The 13,777-nt window shown below is 43.8% G+C and overlaps 1 protein-coding gene across 1 annotated transcript in view; it reads left to right on the forward strand.

Moving 5' to 3' along the window:
* Positions 1 to 13,777, forward strand: part of cacna1fb (calcium channel, voltage-dependent, L type, alpha 1F subunit) — a 210,845-nt gene that overhangs the window by 89,089 nt on the left and 107,979 nt on the right. The window contains exons 12-19 of the mRNA XM_036989057.1: positions 251 to 277; positions 720 to 880; positions 1,804 to 2,035; positions 5,579 to 5,786; positions 6,447 to 6,567; positions 6,966 to 7,038; positions 7,162 to 7,219; positions 7,981 to 8,038. Coding sequence (XP_036844952.1) covers positions 251 to 277; positions 720 to 880; positions 1,804 to 2,035; positions 5,579 to 5,786; positions 6,447 to 6,567; positions 6,966 to 7,038; positions 7,162 to 7,219; positions 7,981 to 8,038 — 938 coding nt within the window. The remainder of the gene's footprint in view (positions 1 to 250; positions 278 to 719; positions 881 to 1,803; positions 2,036 to 5,578; positions 5,787 to 6,446; positions 6,568 to 6,965; positions 7,039 to 7,161; positions 7,220 to 7,980; positions 8,039 to 13,777) is intronic.

A 13,777-nucleotide genomic window follows, 5' to 3' on the forward strand; every position in this document is an offset into this window, starting at 1 on the left:
TCAAAAGCACATTAAATTGCATGATCAGTTTAGTTTTAAGTTCTGATATTTGGCAAGCGTGTTAAATAGTACAGCAGGAACTCGTTCTAGGGGGATGTGTCCAATTTGTCCTGATGGTGGCACAGTGGGCACACAGCTGAACCCCGGCAATGCTGATTTCAGTTTGAATTATTGTGGTTGTTGTTATGTCATTACGGTATCATTAAAACCTGCTGTTGTCTGGTCTGTCTCTTTGTCATGTTGATATCAGCGCTCGAATGATGAATAACAGCTGCTGGTGAGTCGTCTCTGCCTCTGACTGTCTCTGTCTGTCTCTGTCTGTCTCTCTGTCTCTCTCTCTGTCTCTGACTCTGCCTCTGTCTCTGTCTGTCTGTCTCTGTCTGTCTCTCTGTCTCTCTCTCTGTCTTTCTCTCTGCCTCTGTCTGTTTCTGTCACTCTGTCTCTCTCTCTCTGCCTCTGTCTGTCTCTATCTCTGCCTCGGTCTGTCTCTGTCTCTCTCTCTGCCTCGGTCTGTCTCTGTCTTTCTCTCTGCATCTGCCTTTGGCTCTGTCTGTCTGTCTGTCTGTCTCTGACTCTGTCTCAGTCCCCTCTGTCAGGGATGATCTGCCTTAATTGTGATAGTGCTACCAAGAGTCCAGAATGAATACAAATGTAACTAAAGGGGTTTGTAACCATAAACAGTCTCGTTTTAACATGGTCTCCTGGTGTCCCATCTTTAGTCGAACGTTGCGGCGGTGGAACCGGGTGTGTCGGAGGAACTGCCGCGTGGCGGTCAAGTCGGTGACGTTCTATTGGTTAGTTCTGTTTCTGGTGTTCCTCAACACCATCTGCAGCGCCTCGGAACACTACGACCAGCCAGATTGGCTCACAGAGGTCCAGGGTAGGTAACACTCTCACACACTCTCTCTCTCTCTCTCACACACACACACACACACACACACACACACACACACACACACACACACACACACACACACACACACACAGCTGAGTGGCTCTGAGCACATATAATAAATTGGAAATCTTGGTGACGCTCCCTCCCTCCCTCCCCATCTCTCTCTCTCTCCCTCCCCTCCCTCCCTCCCTCCCCGTCTCCCTCCCTCCCTCCCCGTCTCTCCCTCCCTCCCTCCCTCCCCATCTCTCTCTCTCTCCCTCCCTCCCTCCCCGTCTCTCTCTCTCTCCCTCCCCTCCCTCCCTCCCTCCCTCCCCGTCTCTCTCCCTCCCTCCCTCCCTCCCCATCTCTCTCTTCCTCCCTCCCTCCCTCCCCCATCGCTCTCTCTCTCTCCCTCCCCATCTCTCTCTCTTCCCCCCTCTCATCTCTTGTCTCTCCCTCCCTCCCTCCCTCCCTCCCTCCCTCCCTCCCTCCCTCCCTCCCTCCACTGTCTCTGTTTCTCTTCCCCCTCTCATCTCTCATCTCTCATCTCTTGTCTCCCTCCCTCCCTCCCTCCCTCCCTCCCCTGTCTCTGTTTCTCTTCCCCCTCTCATCTCTTGTCTCCCTCCCTCCCTCCCTCCCTCCCTCCCTCCCTCCCTCCCTCCCTCCCTCCCTCCCTCCCTCCCCTGTCTCTGTTTCTCTTCCCCCTCTCATCTCTTGTCTCTCTCTTTCTCTCTCTCTCCCTCCCTCCCAATCTCTCTCTCCCCTCCCTCCGTCCCTCCCTCCCTCCCCCGTCTCTCTCTCTCTTCCCCCCTCTCTATCCCTTGTCTCTCTCTCTCTCGCTCCCTCTTTCTTTCTTTCTTTCTTTCTTTCTTTCTCTCACTCTTTCTTTCTTTCTTTCTCTCTCTCTCTCTCTCTCTTCCCTCCCCTAGACATAGCCAACAAGGTTCTGCTGTCTCTGTTTACGGTGGAGATGCTGTTGAAGATGTATGCTCTGGGGACGTCTCAGACCGGCTACTTCAAAGCCTTTTTCAACCGTTTCGACTTCTTCGTGGTGTGTGGAGGCATCACGGAGACCACTCTGGTGGAGCTGGAGATCATGCCGCCTCTCGGCATCTCCGTGCTTCGCTGTGTCCGACTCCTCAGGATATTTAAAGTGACACGGTATATATATATATATATGTATATACATATATACATACTGAGGGTTGTGTGGTGTGTGGTCTGTTGTTACATCTCTGTTGCTGCGCTGTGAAGGCCTGCTATTTACACTGTACTATTTTTAGTTGTGTGGTGTTGTGAGAGTAACCTCTGTCTGTCTGTCTGTCTGTCTGTCTGTCTGTCTGTCTGTCTGTCCCTACAGTTGTGTTGTATTGTTTATAACTAGGAATGGGCACTAATATAGAAAGTCCATATCAGTTTCATTTTTACATTTGATATTATTTATTTTATTTTATTTTGTTTTACTTTTTTTTTATATAGGCATTAAACAAAGTAATAAAAAAAATAGTAAATATTGTTTTTTTTTCCACCGTAATGTTGTGGTTTCAGTTCCTTTTGAGCCACCGTAGTTGCTGTCATCTGATGAGAGCTTTAACTCTAAATTTGAAAGACGAAAACTGTCTGGCTAGCTAGCCTAAACTGTAGTAAACTAACGTTATCTAGCTGTACCGCCAGACCAAATCTGAAGCTAGACTCCTATATAATTTTTTATCTGATTAGCCAAAAACAGATCTGTAGATAGCTAATGTTCGCTAAAACACGTGGTGGAAACAATAAGCAGTTAGCTAGCTAGCTACAAGCATGTTTGTTAAACCAAACAAAATGTGCACAAGCATCAACTTAACGCACAGATAATGCAAAGAACTATTCATCTTTCTTATCCAGCTAGCTATTTTGTCAGGTGGGTTCCACCACTGACTTGTCGGCTAGTCACTATTTTCTTGGCTTGTTGTCTAGCTAGTTAGCTAGCATCTAGCTGAGATGGGATAGGTAACGTTAGCTAAAGCGTATTTTTTTTAAAAGCTAGCTGGTTAACGTTAGTTACAAACATGTGCAAGCATCAACTAAAGCATCTAAATAACACCTGTATCGGTAACTGCCGAAATAATGAAAACACTTGAGTAAATAAGGGATACAGTATATATTATATTAAAAACGGGTGCTTCCACACCGGTGTGGTTCCTGAGTTGATTAAGCAAATTAACATCCCATCATTAGGGGTCATGTATAAAATGCTGGACAGGTCATTATTTTGGCCTACAATGGCGTAGCATGACAATGCCCCCATCCACATGGCACGAATGTTCACTGAATGGTTTGATGAAAACGATGTAAAGTGTAACGGCATTCTTCCTCCTCTTCTGAGGAGGAGTAGCGAGAAGGATCGGAGGACCAATGCGCAGCGTGGTTAGTGTCCATTGACGTTTATTTAAAGACATAAACTGAACACTACAAAACAATAAACGTGAAACGAACGAAACCGAAACAGTACCGCGGTGACAACAAACACACGCATACGAAAAACAAACACCCACAACTCAAAAGTGAAACCCCAGGCTACCTAAGTATGATTCTCAATCAGAGACAACTAACGACACCTGTCTCTGATTGAGAACCATACCAGGCTGAACTCAAAAACCCCAACATAGAAAAACACACATAAACTGCCCACCCCAACTCACGCCCTGACCATACTAAATAAAGACAAAACAAAGGAGATGAAGGTCAGAACGTGACATAAATCATATGCCATGGACGTCTCGGTCATCAGAGCTCAACCCGATTGAACACTTATGGGAGATTCTGGAGGGTCGCCCGAGACAGCGTTTTCCACCGACGTCAACAAAACACCAAATTATGGAATTTCTTGTGGAAGAATGATGTCACATCCCTCCAATAGAGGTCCAGACACTTGTAGATTGTATTCCGAGATGCATTGAAGTTGTTCTGGCAGCTCGTGGTGACCTCAACACTCCTATTAAGACACTTTATTTAGTTTCCTTTATTTTGTCAGTTACCAATAAGTCACAAGAACTATTAGCCTTTCTTACAATGGGCGAGCTGGCTAGTGAAAAAAGTTTTCCACCATCAGTTGTCTGTTGTCGATTACATTGTGTTCCGTCACCACTGTTTGTGGGCTAGCTAGCTAGCTAGTTTGCTAGCAGGACTTGTGGAGAAACAAATAAATCTATGGATGAAACTTGAAATTCATTGTTGCCATGGAAGTATTTCCTTGCCTGTTTTGACAATCTTTTTTTATTATTATTTATTTATTTATTTGTACCTTTATTTAACTTGGCAAGTCAGTTAAGAAAAAAAATCTTATTTTCAATGACGGCCTAGGAACAGTGGGGTTGACTGCCTGTTCAGGGGCAGAAGGACAGATTTGTACCTTGTCAGCTCAGGGACTTGAACTTGCAACCTTCCGGTTACTAGTCCAACACTCTAATCACTAGGCTACCCTGCCGCTGCAAAATTAAAGTTAGAGAGCTGGTCCTATCGGTGAACCCACGCTATGGCTTTGCTTTTCTCCTAGCTACCAGACAAGTGTGGCAACAAAAGCTTTTTTTGTGTGTTTTGTTGTTGTTGTTGTTGTTGTGTTTACTTTTACAAAATAGTGTAGAAAGTGGGTAAAATACAACTTCAACGATATCACGACATGCCTCAGTCATATCGATATCAAACAATGCCGATATCATATAGAATTATCTGTATTGGTGCCCACTGTCATGTAAAAATCTTCCCAGCATGAAATAGCTCCTAATCGTTCTGATTGTATTGTGATTGTGAGTGTGCAAAGCTGTCATCAAGGCAAAGGGTGGCTATTTGAAGAATCTCAAATATAAATAATAACTTTAGACCAGTCGTGTATAACTAACCCCTGTCTGTCTGTCTGTATCCACCACTATTTATAACTAACCCCGGTCTGTCTGTATCCACCACTATTTATAACTAACCCCGGTCTGTCTGTATCCACCACTATTTATAACTAACCCCTGTCTGTCTGTCTGTATCCACCACTATTTATAACTAACCCCGGTCTGTCTGTATCCACCACTATTTATAACTAACCCCAGTCTGTCTGTATCCACCACTATTTATAACTAACCCCTGTCTGTCTGTATCCACCACTATGTATAACTAACCCCTGTCTGTCTGTATCCACCACTATTTATAACTAACCCCTGTCTGTTTGTATCCACCACTATTTATAACTAACCCCTGTCTGTCTGTATTCCCTCTATTTATAACTAACCCCTGTCTGTCTGTATCCACCACTATTTATAACTAACCCCTGTCTGTCTGTATCCACCTCTATTTATAAGTAAACCCCTGTCTGTCTGTATCCACCACTATTTATAACTAACCCCTGTCTGTCTGTATCCACCTCTATTTATAACTAACCCCTGTCTGTCTGTATCCACCTCTATTTATAACTAACCCCTGTCTGTCTGTATCCACCACTATGTATAACTAACCCCTGTCTGTCTGTATCCACCACTATTTAAAACTAACCCCTGTCTGTCTGTATCCACCACTATTTATAACTAACCCCTGTCTGTCTGTATCCACCTCTATTTATAACTAACCCCTATCTGTCTCTGTCTGTCTGTCTGTCTGTCTGTCTGTCTGTCTGTCCCACCAGTTGTATTGTATTGTTGCTAATAAATAACTACCGTCTCTCCGTTCTGTCTGTCCCTCTAGTCACTGGACAGCTCTGTCCAACCTGGTGGCCTCTCTGCTCAACTCGATGAAGTCTATCATGTCCCTTCTCCTCCTGCTCTTCCTTTTCCTGATCATCTTCGCTCTGCTGGGCATGCAGCTGTTCGGAGGGAAGTTCAATTTCGACGAGACCCAGACCAAGAGGAGCACCTTCGACACCTTCTCCCAAGCCCTGCTTACCTGCTTCCAGGTAACCCCACCTGAAAAAAAGGCTTCATAATGCTTTGTAATGTATTAGAATGCTTCATGATGATTTGTAATGCCCCATACAATAAGACTACATGGAGGATGGGATCTGAACAAGGCTTAATTATGATTCATATGATGATTTGTTATGGTTCATGATGCATTATTTAAATAAAAAATGATTCACGATGCTCCGTAAATGCTTAATCATGCTTCGTAATGCTTCACAATGCTTCATAATGCTTCATCGTGCTTCGCAATGCTTTGTAAAGCTTTGTAAAGTAAGATTATACGGAGGATGGGATCTGAACAAGGCTTCATAAGGCTTTACAGTAGTGTTTCATGTTTGTTTTGAATAAGCATGTTGTTTCTCTCTCTCTCTCTGTTTCTCTCTCTCTCTGTCTCTCTCTCTCTCTCTCTCTCTCTCTGTCTCTCTCTCTCTCTCTCTGTTTCTCTCTCTCTCTGTCTCTCTCTCTCTCTCTCTCTCTCTCTCTCTCTCTCTCTCTCTCTCTGTCTCTCTCTCTCTCTCTCTGTTTCTCTCTCTCTCTGTCTCTCTCTCTGTCTCTCTCTCTCTCGCTCTCTCTCTCTCTCTCTCTCGCTCTCTCTCCCTGTCTCTCTCTCTCTCTCTCTGTCTCTCTCTCTCTCTCTCTCTCCGTCATGTCAGATTCTAACAGGTGAGGACTGGAACTTAGTGATGTACGACGGCATCATGGCGTACGGAGGGCCTGTCTTCCCTGGCATGATCATCTGTATCTACTTTGTCATCCTCTTCATCTGTGGTAACTGTATCCTTTCACAGAGACCATCATCATCATCACAGGAATGGTGTTGTTTACTGTTTTGAATAGAGAGAGAAAAAAAAGGGGGGATATCTGGTAACTGTTTTGGTTCTCTGTGTATTTCACATTTTTGTCCAACTCATGTAATTAATATTCCTTGAGTACACCATTATCCACCCACAGTACACATACACCCACCCACAGTACACATACACCCACCCACAGTACACATATTTACACACCCAATACACATATTTACACCCACAGCGCACACATTATACACCCACAGTGCACACATTATACACCCACAGTTTACATAGTTACACTCCCAGAACAGGCATTATACACCCATTATACTAGTATGTCCCTTGTGTCTGTGTCTTCGTCCCTAACGGTCTGGTCAGATATCCTGCTGAACGTCTTCTTGGCTATCGCTGTGGACAACTTAGCAGGAGGAGACGGTGACACGAAGAAAGAGTAAGATTGGAGGGATAATAAATGAGAAAGGGCCTCGACAATACAAAGAAACATGAAGGGGCTGAAATGGAGAACGCGGTGGAAAGAAATCCGATGTTTCATTCATTTCTTCTTCTTTTACAGAGAGAAGAAAGAAGAGGGGGAAGCAAAGGAAGGGGAGGGAGAGAATGGAGAACTGAAGGTAATTATTATTATAGATATTTATACCTTTATTTACCTTCCCTTACATGGAGGACGCTGGGCCAATTGTGCGCCATTAGTGTTGTTGTTGTTGGTGGTGTAGTTGGTGGTGTAGTTTTTGGTGTTGTTGTAGTTGTTGTTGGTGTCGTTGGTGGTGTTGTTTTTGGTGTTGTTGTTGTTGTTGTAGTTGTTGTTGTTGTTGTTGGTGTAGTTGTTGTTGGTGTAATTGTTGGTGGTGTTGTTGTTGTTGGTGTAATTGTTGGTGGTGTTGTTGTTGGTGGTGTTGTTTTTGGGTTTGTTGTTGTTGGTGTTGTTGTTGTTGTTGTTGTTGTTGTTGGTGTAGTTGTTGTTGGTGTAATTGTTGGTGGTGTTGTTGTTGTTGGTGTAGTTGTTGTTGGTGTAGTTGTTGTTGGTGTAGTTGGTGGTGTAATTGTTGGTGGTGTTGTTGGTGTCGTTGTTGTCGTTGTTGGTGGTGTAGTTGTTGTTGGTGGTGGTGGTGGTGTAGTTGTTGGTGGTGTTGATGGTGTCGTTGTTGTCGTTGTTGGTGGTGTTGTTGGTGTCGTTGTTGTCGTTGTTGATGGTGTCGTTGTTGTCGTTGTTGGTGGTGTTGTTGGTGTCGTTGTTGTCGTTGTTGGTGGTGTAGTTGTTGTCGTTGTTGGTGGTGTAGTTGTTGGTGGTGTTGATGGTGGTGTAGTTGTTGGTGGTGTTGATGGTGGTGGTGTTGTTTCATACTGAATGTACTTGCTCTACTCTTTTTCTCAGATTGACGTTGATGATGAGACTGAGTATGAGGAAGAGGAGGAGCCTGAACAGACAGAAGGTGAGGAGGAGCTTGCAATATTAGTACTATTATATATCATACTATCATATTATTTTATATAGCAGTACCCGAATATGTACAATATATGACCACTTTGGTACAGTAGCTCTTTGGTATTTTATAATTGTATAAATGTTATGCAGTGTGTCCTGTGTCTTTGAAATGTCCGCTGTGTGTCTTTGAAATGTCTATAAGCTACATTATTGTATTACTCACATGGCCAGGGACAGGAGATGTAAATGAGCTATTTGTCTTAATCTAGTGTAATGCATACATCTAGTACAGGGCTCTTCATCCCTGTTCCTGAAGAGCTACCCTCCTGGAGGTTTTCTCTCCAACCCCAGCTGTAACTAACCTGATTCAGCTTATCAACCACCTAATAATTGGAATTAAGGTGTACTAGAATAGTGTTGGAATGAAAACCTAGAGGACAGTAGCTCTCCAGGAACAGGGTTGGAATGAAACCCTAGAGGACAGTAGCTCTCCAGGAACAGGGTTGGAGATAAAACCTAGAGGACAGTAGCTCTCCAGGAACAGGGTTGGAGTTAAAACCTACAGGACAGTAGCTCTCCAGGAACAGGGTTGGAGATAAAAACCTAGAGGACAGTAGCTCTCCAGGAACAGAGTTTGAGTTAAAACCTAGAGGACAGTAGCTCTCCAGGAACAGGGTTGGAGTTAAAAAAAAACATACAGGAGGGTAGCTCTCAAGGAACAGGGTTGGAATTAAAACCTACATGAAGGTAGCTCTCTAGGAACAGGGTTGGAATTAAAACCTACATGAAGGTAGCTCTCTAGGAACAGGGTTGGAATTAAAACCTACAGGAAGGTAGCTCTCCAGGAACAGGGTTGGAATTAAAACCTACAGGAAGGTAGCTCTCCAGGAACAGGGTTGGAATGAAAACCTAGAGGACAGTAGCTCTCCAGGAACAGGGTTGGAGTTAAAAACTACAGGAAGGTAACTCTCCAGGAACAGGGTTGGAATTAAAACCTACAGGAAGGTAGCTCTCCAGGAACAGGGTTGGAATTAAAACCTACAGGAAGGTAGCTCTCCAGGAACAGGGTTGGAATTAAAACCTACAGGAAGGTAGCTCTCCAGGAACAGGGTTGGAATTAAAACCTACAGGAAGGTAGCTCTCCAGCAACAGGGTTGGAATTAAAACCTACAGAAAGGTAGCTCTCCAGGAACAGGGTTGGAATTAAAACCTACAGGAAGGTAGCTCTCCAGGAACAGGGTTGGAATTAAAACCTACAGGAAGGTAGCTCTCCAGGAACAGGGTTGGAATTAAAACCTACAGGAAGGTAGCTCTCCAGGAACAGGGTTGGAATTAAAACCTACAGGAAGGTAGCTCTCCAGCAACAGGGTTGGAATTAAAACCTACAGAAAGGTAGCTCTCCAGGAACAGGGTTGGAATTAAAACCTACAGAAAGGTAGCTCTCCAGGAACAGGGTTGGAATTAAAACCTACAGGAAGGTAGCTCTCCAGGAACAGGGTTGGAATTAAAACCTACAGGAAGGTAACTCTCCAGGAACAGGTTTGGAATTAAAACCTACAGGAAGGTAGCTCTCCAGGAACAGGGTTGGAATTAAAACCTACAGGAAGGTAGCTCTCCAGGAACAGGGTTGGAATTAAAACCTACAGAAAGGTAGCTCTCCAGGAACAGGGTTGGAATTAAAACCTACAGGAAGGTAGCTCTCCAGGAACAGGGTTGGAATTAAAACCTACAGGAAGGTAGCTCTCCAGGAACAGGGTTGGAATTAAAACCTACAGGAAGGTAGCTCTCCAGCAACAGGGTTGGAATTAAAACCTACAGAAAGGTAGCTCTCCAGGAACAGGGTTGGAATTAAAACCTACAGGAAGGTAGCTCTCCAGGAACAGGGTTGGAATTAAAACCTACAGGAAGGTAGCTCTCCAGGAACAGGGTTGGAATTAAAACCTACAGGAAGGTAGCTCTCCAGGAACAGGGTTGGAATTAAAACCTACAGGAAGGTAGCTCTCCAGCAACAGGGTTGGAATTAAAACCTACAGAAAGGTAGCTCTCCAGGAACAGGGTTGGAATTAAAACCTACAGAAAGGTAGCTCTCCAGGAACAGGGTTGGAATTAAAACCTACAGGAAGGTAGCTCTCCAGGAACAGGGTTGGAATTAAAACCTACAGGAAGGTAACTCTCCAGGAACAGGTTTGGAATTAAAACCTACAGGAAGGTAGCTCTCCAGGAACAGGGTTGGAATTAAAACCTACAGGAAGGTAGCTCTCCAGGAACAGGGTTGGAATTAAAACCTACAGAAAGGTAGCTCTCCAGGAACAGGGTTGGAATTAAAACCTACAGGAAGGTAGCTCTCCAGGAACAGGGTTGGAATTAAAACCTACAGAAAGGTAGCTCTCCAGGAACAGGGTTGGAGAGCCCTGAAATAGTTAATCTAGTATAATGCATAAATCTAGTGCTATGCATCACATTTCTTGTAAGATTTTATGTTTTAATTGTACGTGATCCCTGTCAAAACAAAAGGTGAGGAGCATGCAACAGAAGGAGGTGAGGAGCATGCAGTAGTAGGTGAGGATAAGTCCTTCAGACCAGGGTCAAATGCATGGTTCAAATACTTTCAATATTTGTGTGCTTGGTTTATTTGTTCAGACAGTATGGAACCAGTGGTCCTAACAGTCTAAACTGTTATTTGTGTGCTTGGTTTATTTGTTCAGACAGTATGGAACCAGTGGTCCTAACAGTCTAAACTCGGCAAGCTTAAATCAAGCACACCTCATAAAATATGCATTTGATCCAAGTCTGTTCATCAATCCAACCACATCGGCGTTAGCCGATGTGAACTGACTAGCTAGTTAGCGGTGCGCGCTAGTGGCGTTCAGTCTGTGATGTTACCCACTACGAGACTTTGTAATAGCTGTTTCCATTGCTCTGTAAAGACCGTGGTCTTTGTGAAGTGACAGTTAACGATGCTAGATGGTGGACAGTTATTGATGTGTTCAGATGGTCCCTGGTTCAAGCCCAGGTTTGGGGGAAAGAAGCGGGACGGAAGTAATGCTGTTGACCCAAGTCTGTTTATCCATCCTAGCATATACTGTACACTTTCTGGGGGAAAAAGGAACCCAAAATGGTTCTTTGGCTGTCCGTGTATGAGAACCATTTTGGGTTCCAGGGAGAACCCTCTGTGTAAAGGGTGCTACACGGAACCCAAAAGGGTTCTCCCTGGAACCCAGAAGGGTTCTCCCTGGAACCCAAAAGGTTTCTACCTGGAACCCAAAAGGGTTCTAACTGGAACTAAAAGGGTTCTACCTGGAACCCAAAAGGGTTCTATCTGGAACCCAAAAGGGTTCTAACTGGAACTAAAAGGGTTCTACCTGGAACCAAAACGGTTCTACCTGGAATCCAAAAAGGGTTCTAACTGGAACTAAAACAGTTTTGCCTATAGGGACAGTCAAAGAACCCTTTTGAAACCCTTTTTCCTGAGAGTTTAAGGCGATTCCAGAATTCTCCTCTGTAACCCCGGGACTGCAGAAGGGCTTTGGTGTCGCACAGCCCACTGAGCACACCACGTCGTTTCAACGTGGACACTGTGATGATATTTGGTAGAGACCTTGATCAATGACATTTCAACCTTTATTCACCCCACTCAAAAAGACAGCCAGAAGTTTGTTGAATTCCCAATGACAATTAAATCCAATTTTATTTGAAACATGTACCGAGTACAACAGGTGGAATACCGGGAAATGCTGACTTACAAGCCCTAACCAACAATGCAATTCAAGAAATAGACGCAAGAAAATATTTACTGAATAAACTGAAGTAAAAAATGTAATGAAAAGATACACAATAAAATAACAATAATGAGGCTATATACAGGGGGTACCGATACCGGGGTACAGCTTAGTCGAGGTAATTGAGGTCATTTGTACATGTAGGTATGGGTAAAGTGACTATGCATAGATAATAAACAGCTTAGTCGAGGTAATTGAGGTCATAATAAACAGGTTAGTCGAGGTAATTGAGGTCATTTGTACTTGTAGGTATGGGTAAAGTGACTATGCATAGATAATAAACAGCTTAGTCGAGGTAATTGAGGTCATAATAAACAGGTTAGTTGAGGTAATTGAGGTCATTTGTACATGTAGGTATGGGTAAAGTGACTATGCATAGATAATAAACAGCTTAGTCGAGGTAATTGAGGTCATAATAAACAGGTTAGTCGAGGTAATTGAGGTAATTTGTACATGTAGGGAGGGGTTAAGTGACTATGCATAGATAATAAACAGCTTAGTCGAGGTAATTGAGGTCATTTGTACATGTAGGGAGGGGTAAAGTGACTATGCATAGATAATAAACAGCTTAGTCGAGGTAATTGAGGTCATTTGTACATGTAGGGAGGGGTAAAGTGACTATGCATAGATAATAAACAGGTTAGTCGAGGTAATTGAGGTCATTTGTACATGTAGGTATGGGTAAAGGGACTATGATAATAAACAGAGAGTTGAAGCGGTGTAAAAACAAAGGGGATGAATGTAAATAGTCCGGGTGGCCATTTGATTAATTGTTCTGCAGTCTTATGGCTTGGGGTTAAAATATGTTAATAAGGAACCGTTTGGACCTAGACTTGGCGCTCCAGTACCGCTTGCTGTGAGGTAGCAGAGAGAACAGTCTATGACTGACAGGGTGACTGGAGTCTTTGACATTTTTTGGGGTCTTCCTCTGACACCGCCTAGTATATTCAGTACCAGTCAAAAGTTTGGACACACCTACTCATTCAAGAGTTTTTCTTTATTATTTTTCATTTTCTACGTTGAAGAATAATAGTAGTAACATGTAGTAACCAAAAAAGTGTTAAACAAATCTAAATATATTTTAGATTCTTCAAAGGAGCCACCCTTTGCCTTGATGACAGCTTTGCAAACTCTTGGCATTCTCTCAACCAGCTGCATGAGGAATGTTTTTCCAACAGTCTTGAAGGAGTTCCCACATATGCTGAGCACTTGTTGGCTGCTTTTCCTTCACCCTGTGGTCCAACTCAGCCCAAACCGTCTCAATTGGGTTGAGGTCGGGTGATTGTGGAGGCCAGGTCATCTGATGCAGCACTCCCTCACTATCCTTGGTCAAATATCCCTTACACAGCCTGGAGGTGTGTTTTGATCCTGTTGAAAAACAAATGATAGTCCCACTAAGAGCAAACCAGATGGGATGGCGTATCACTACAGAATGTTTTGATAGCCATGCTGGTTAAGTGTGCCTTGAATTCTAAATAAATCACAGGCAGTGTCACCAGCAAAGCACATCCACACCATCACACCTCCTCCTCCATGCTTCATGGTGGGAACTACACATGCGGAGATCATCCGTTCACCCACACCCCGTCTCACAAAGACAGTGTTTGGAACCAAAAATCGTAAATTTGGACTCATCAGACCAAAGGACAGATTTCCACATGTCTAGTGTCCATTGCTCATGTTTCTTGGCCCAAGCAAGTCTCTTCTTAGTATTGGTGTCCTTTAGTAGTCGTTTCTTTGCAGTAAATTTACCATGGAGGCCTGATTCACGCAGTCTCCTCTGAACAGTTGATGTTGAGATGTGTCTCTTACTCTGTGAAGCATTTATTTGGGCTGCAATCTGGGGTGCAATTAACTTTAATGAACTTATCCTCTGCAGCAGAGGTAACTCTCGGTCTTCCTTTCCTGTGGCAGTCCTCATGAGAGCCAGTTTCATCATAGTACTTGATGGTTTTTGCAACTGCACT

Source organism: Oncorhynchus mykiss, chromosome 9 (genome assembly GCF_013265735.2).
Source record: "Oncorhynchus mykiss isolate Arlee chromosome 9, USDA_OmykA_1.1, whole genome shotgun sequence".
Taxonomy (NCBI): Eukaryota; Metazoa; Chordata; class Actinopteri; order Salmoniformes; family Salmonidae; genus Oncorhynchus; species Oncorhynchus mykiss.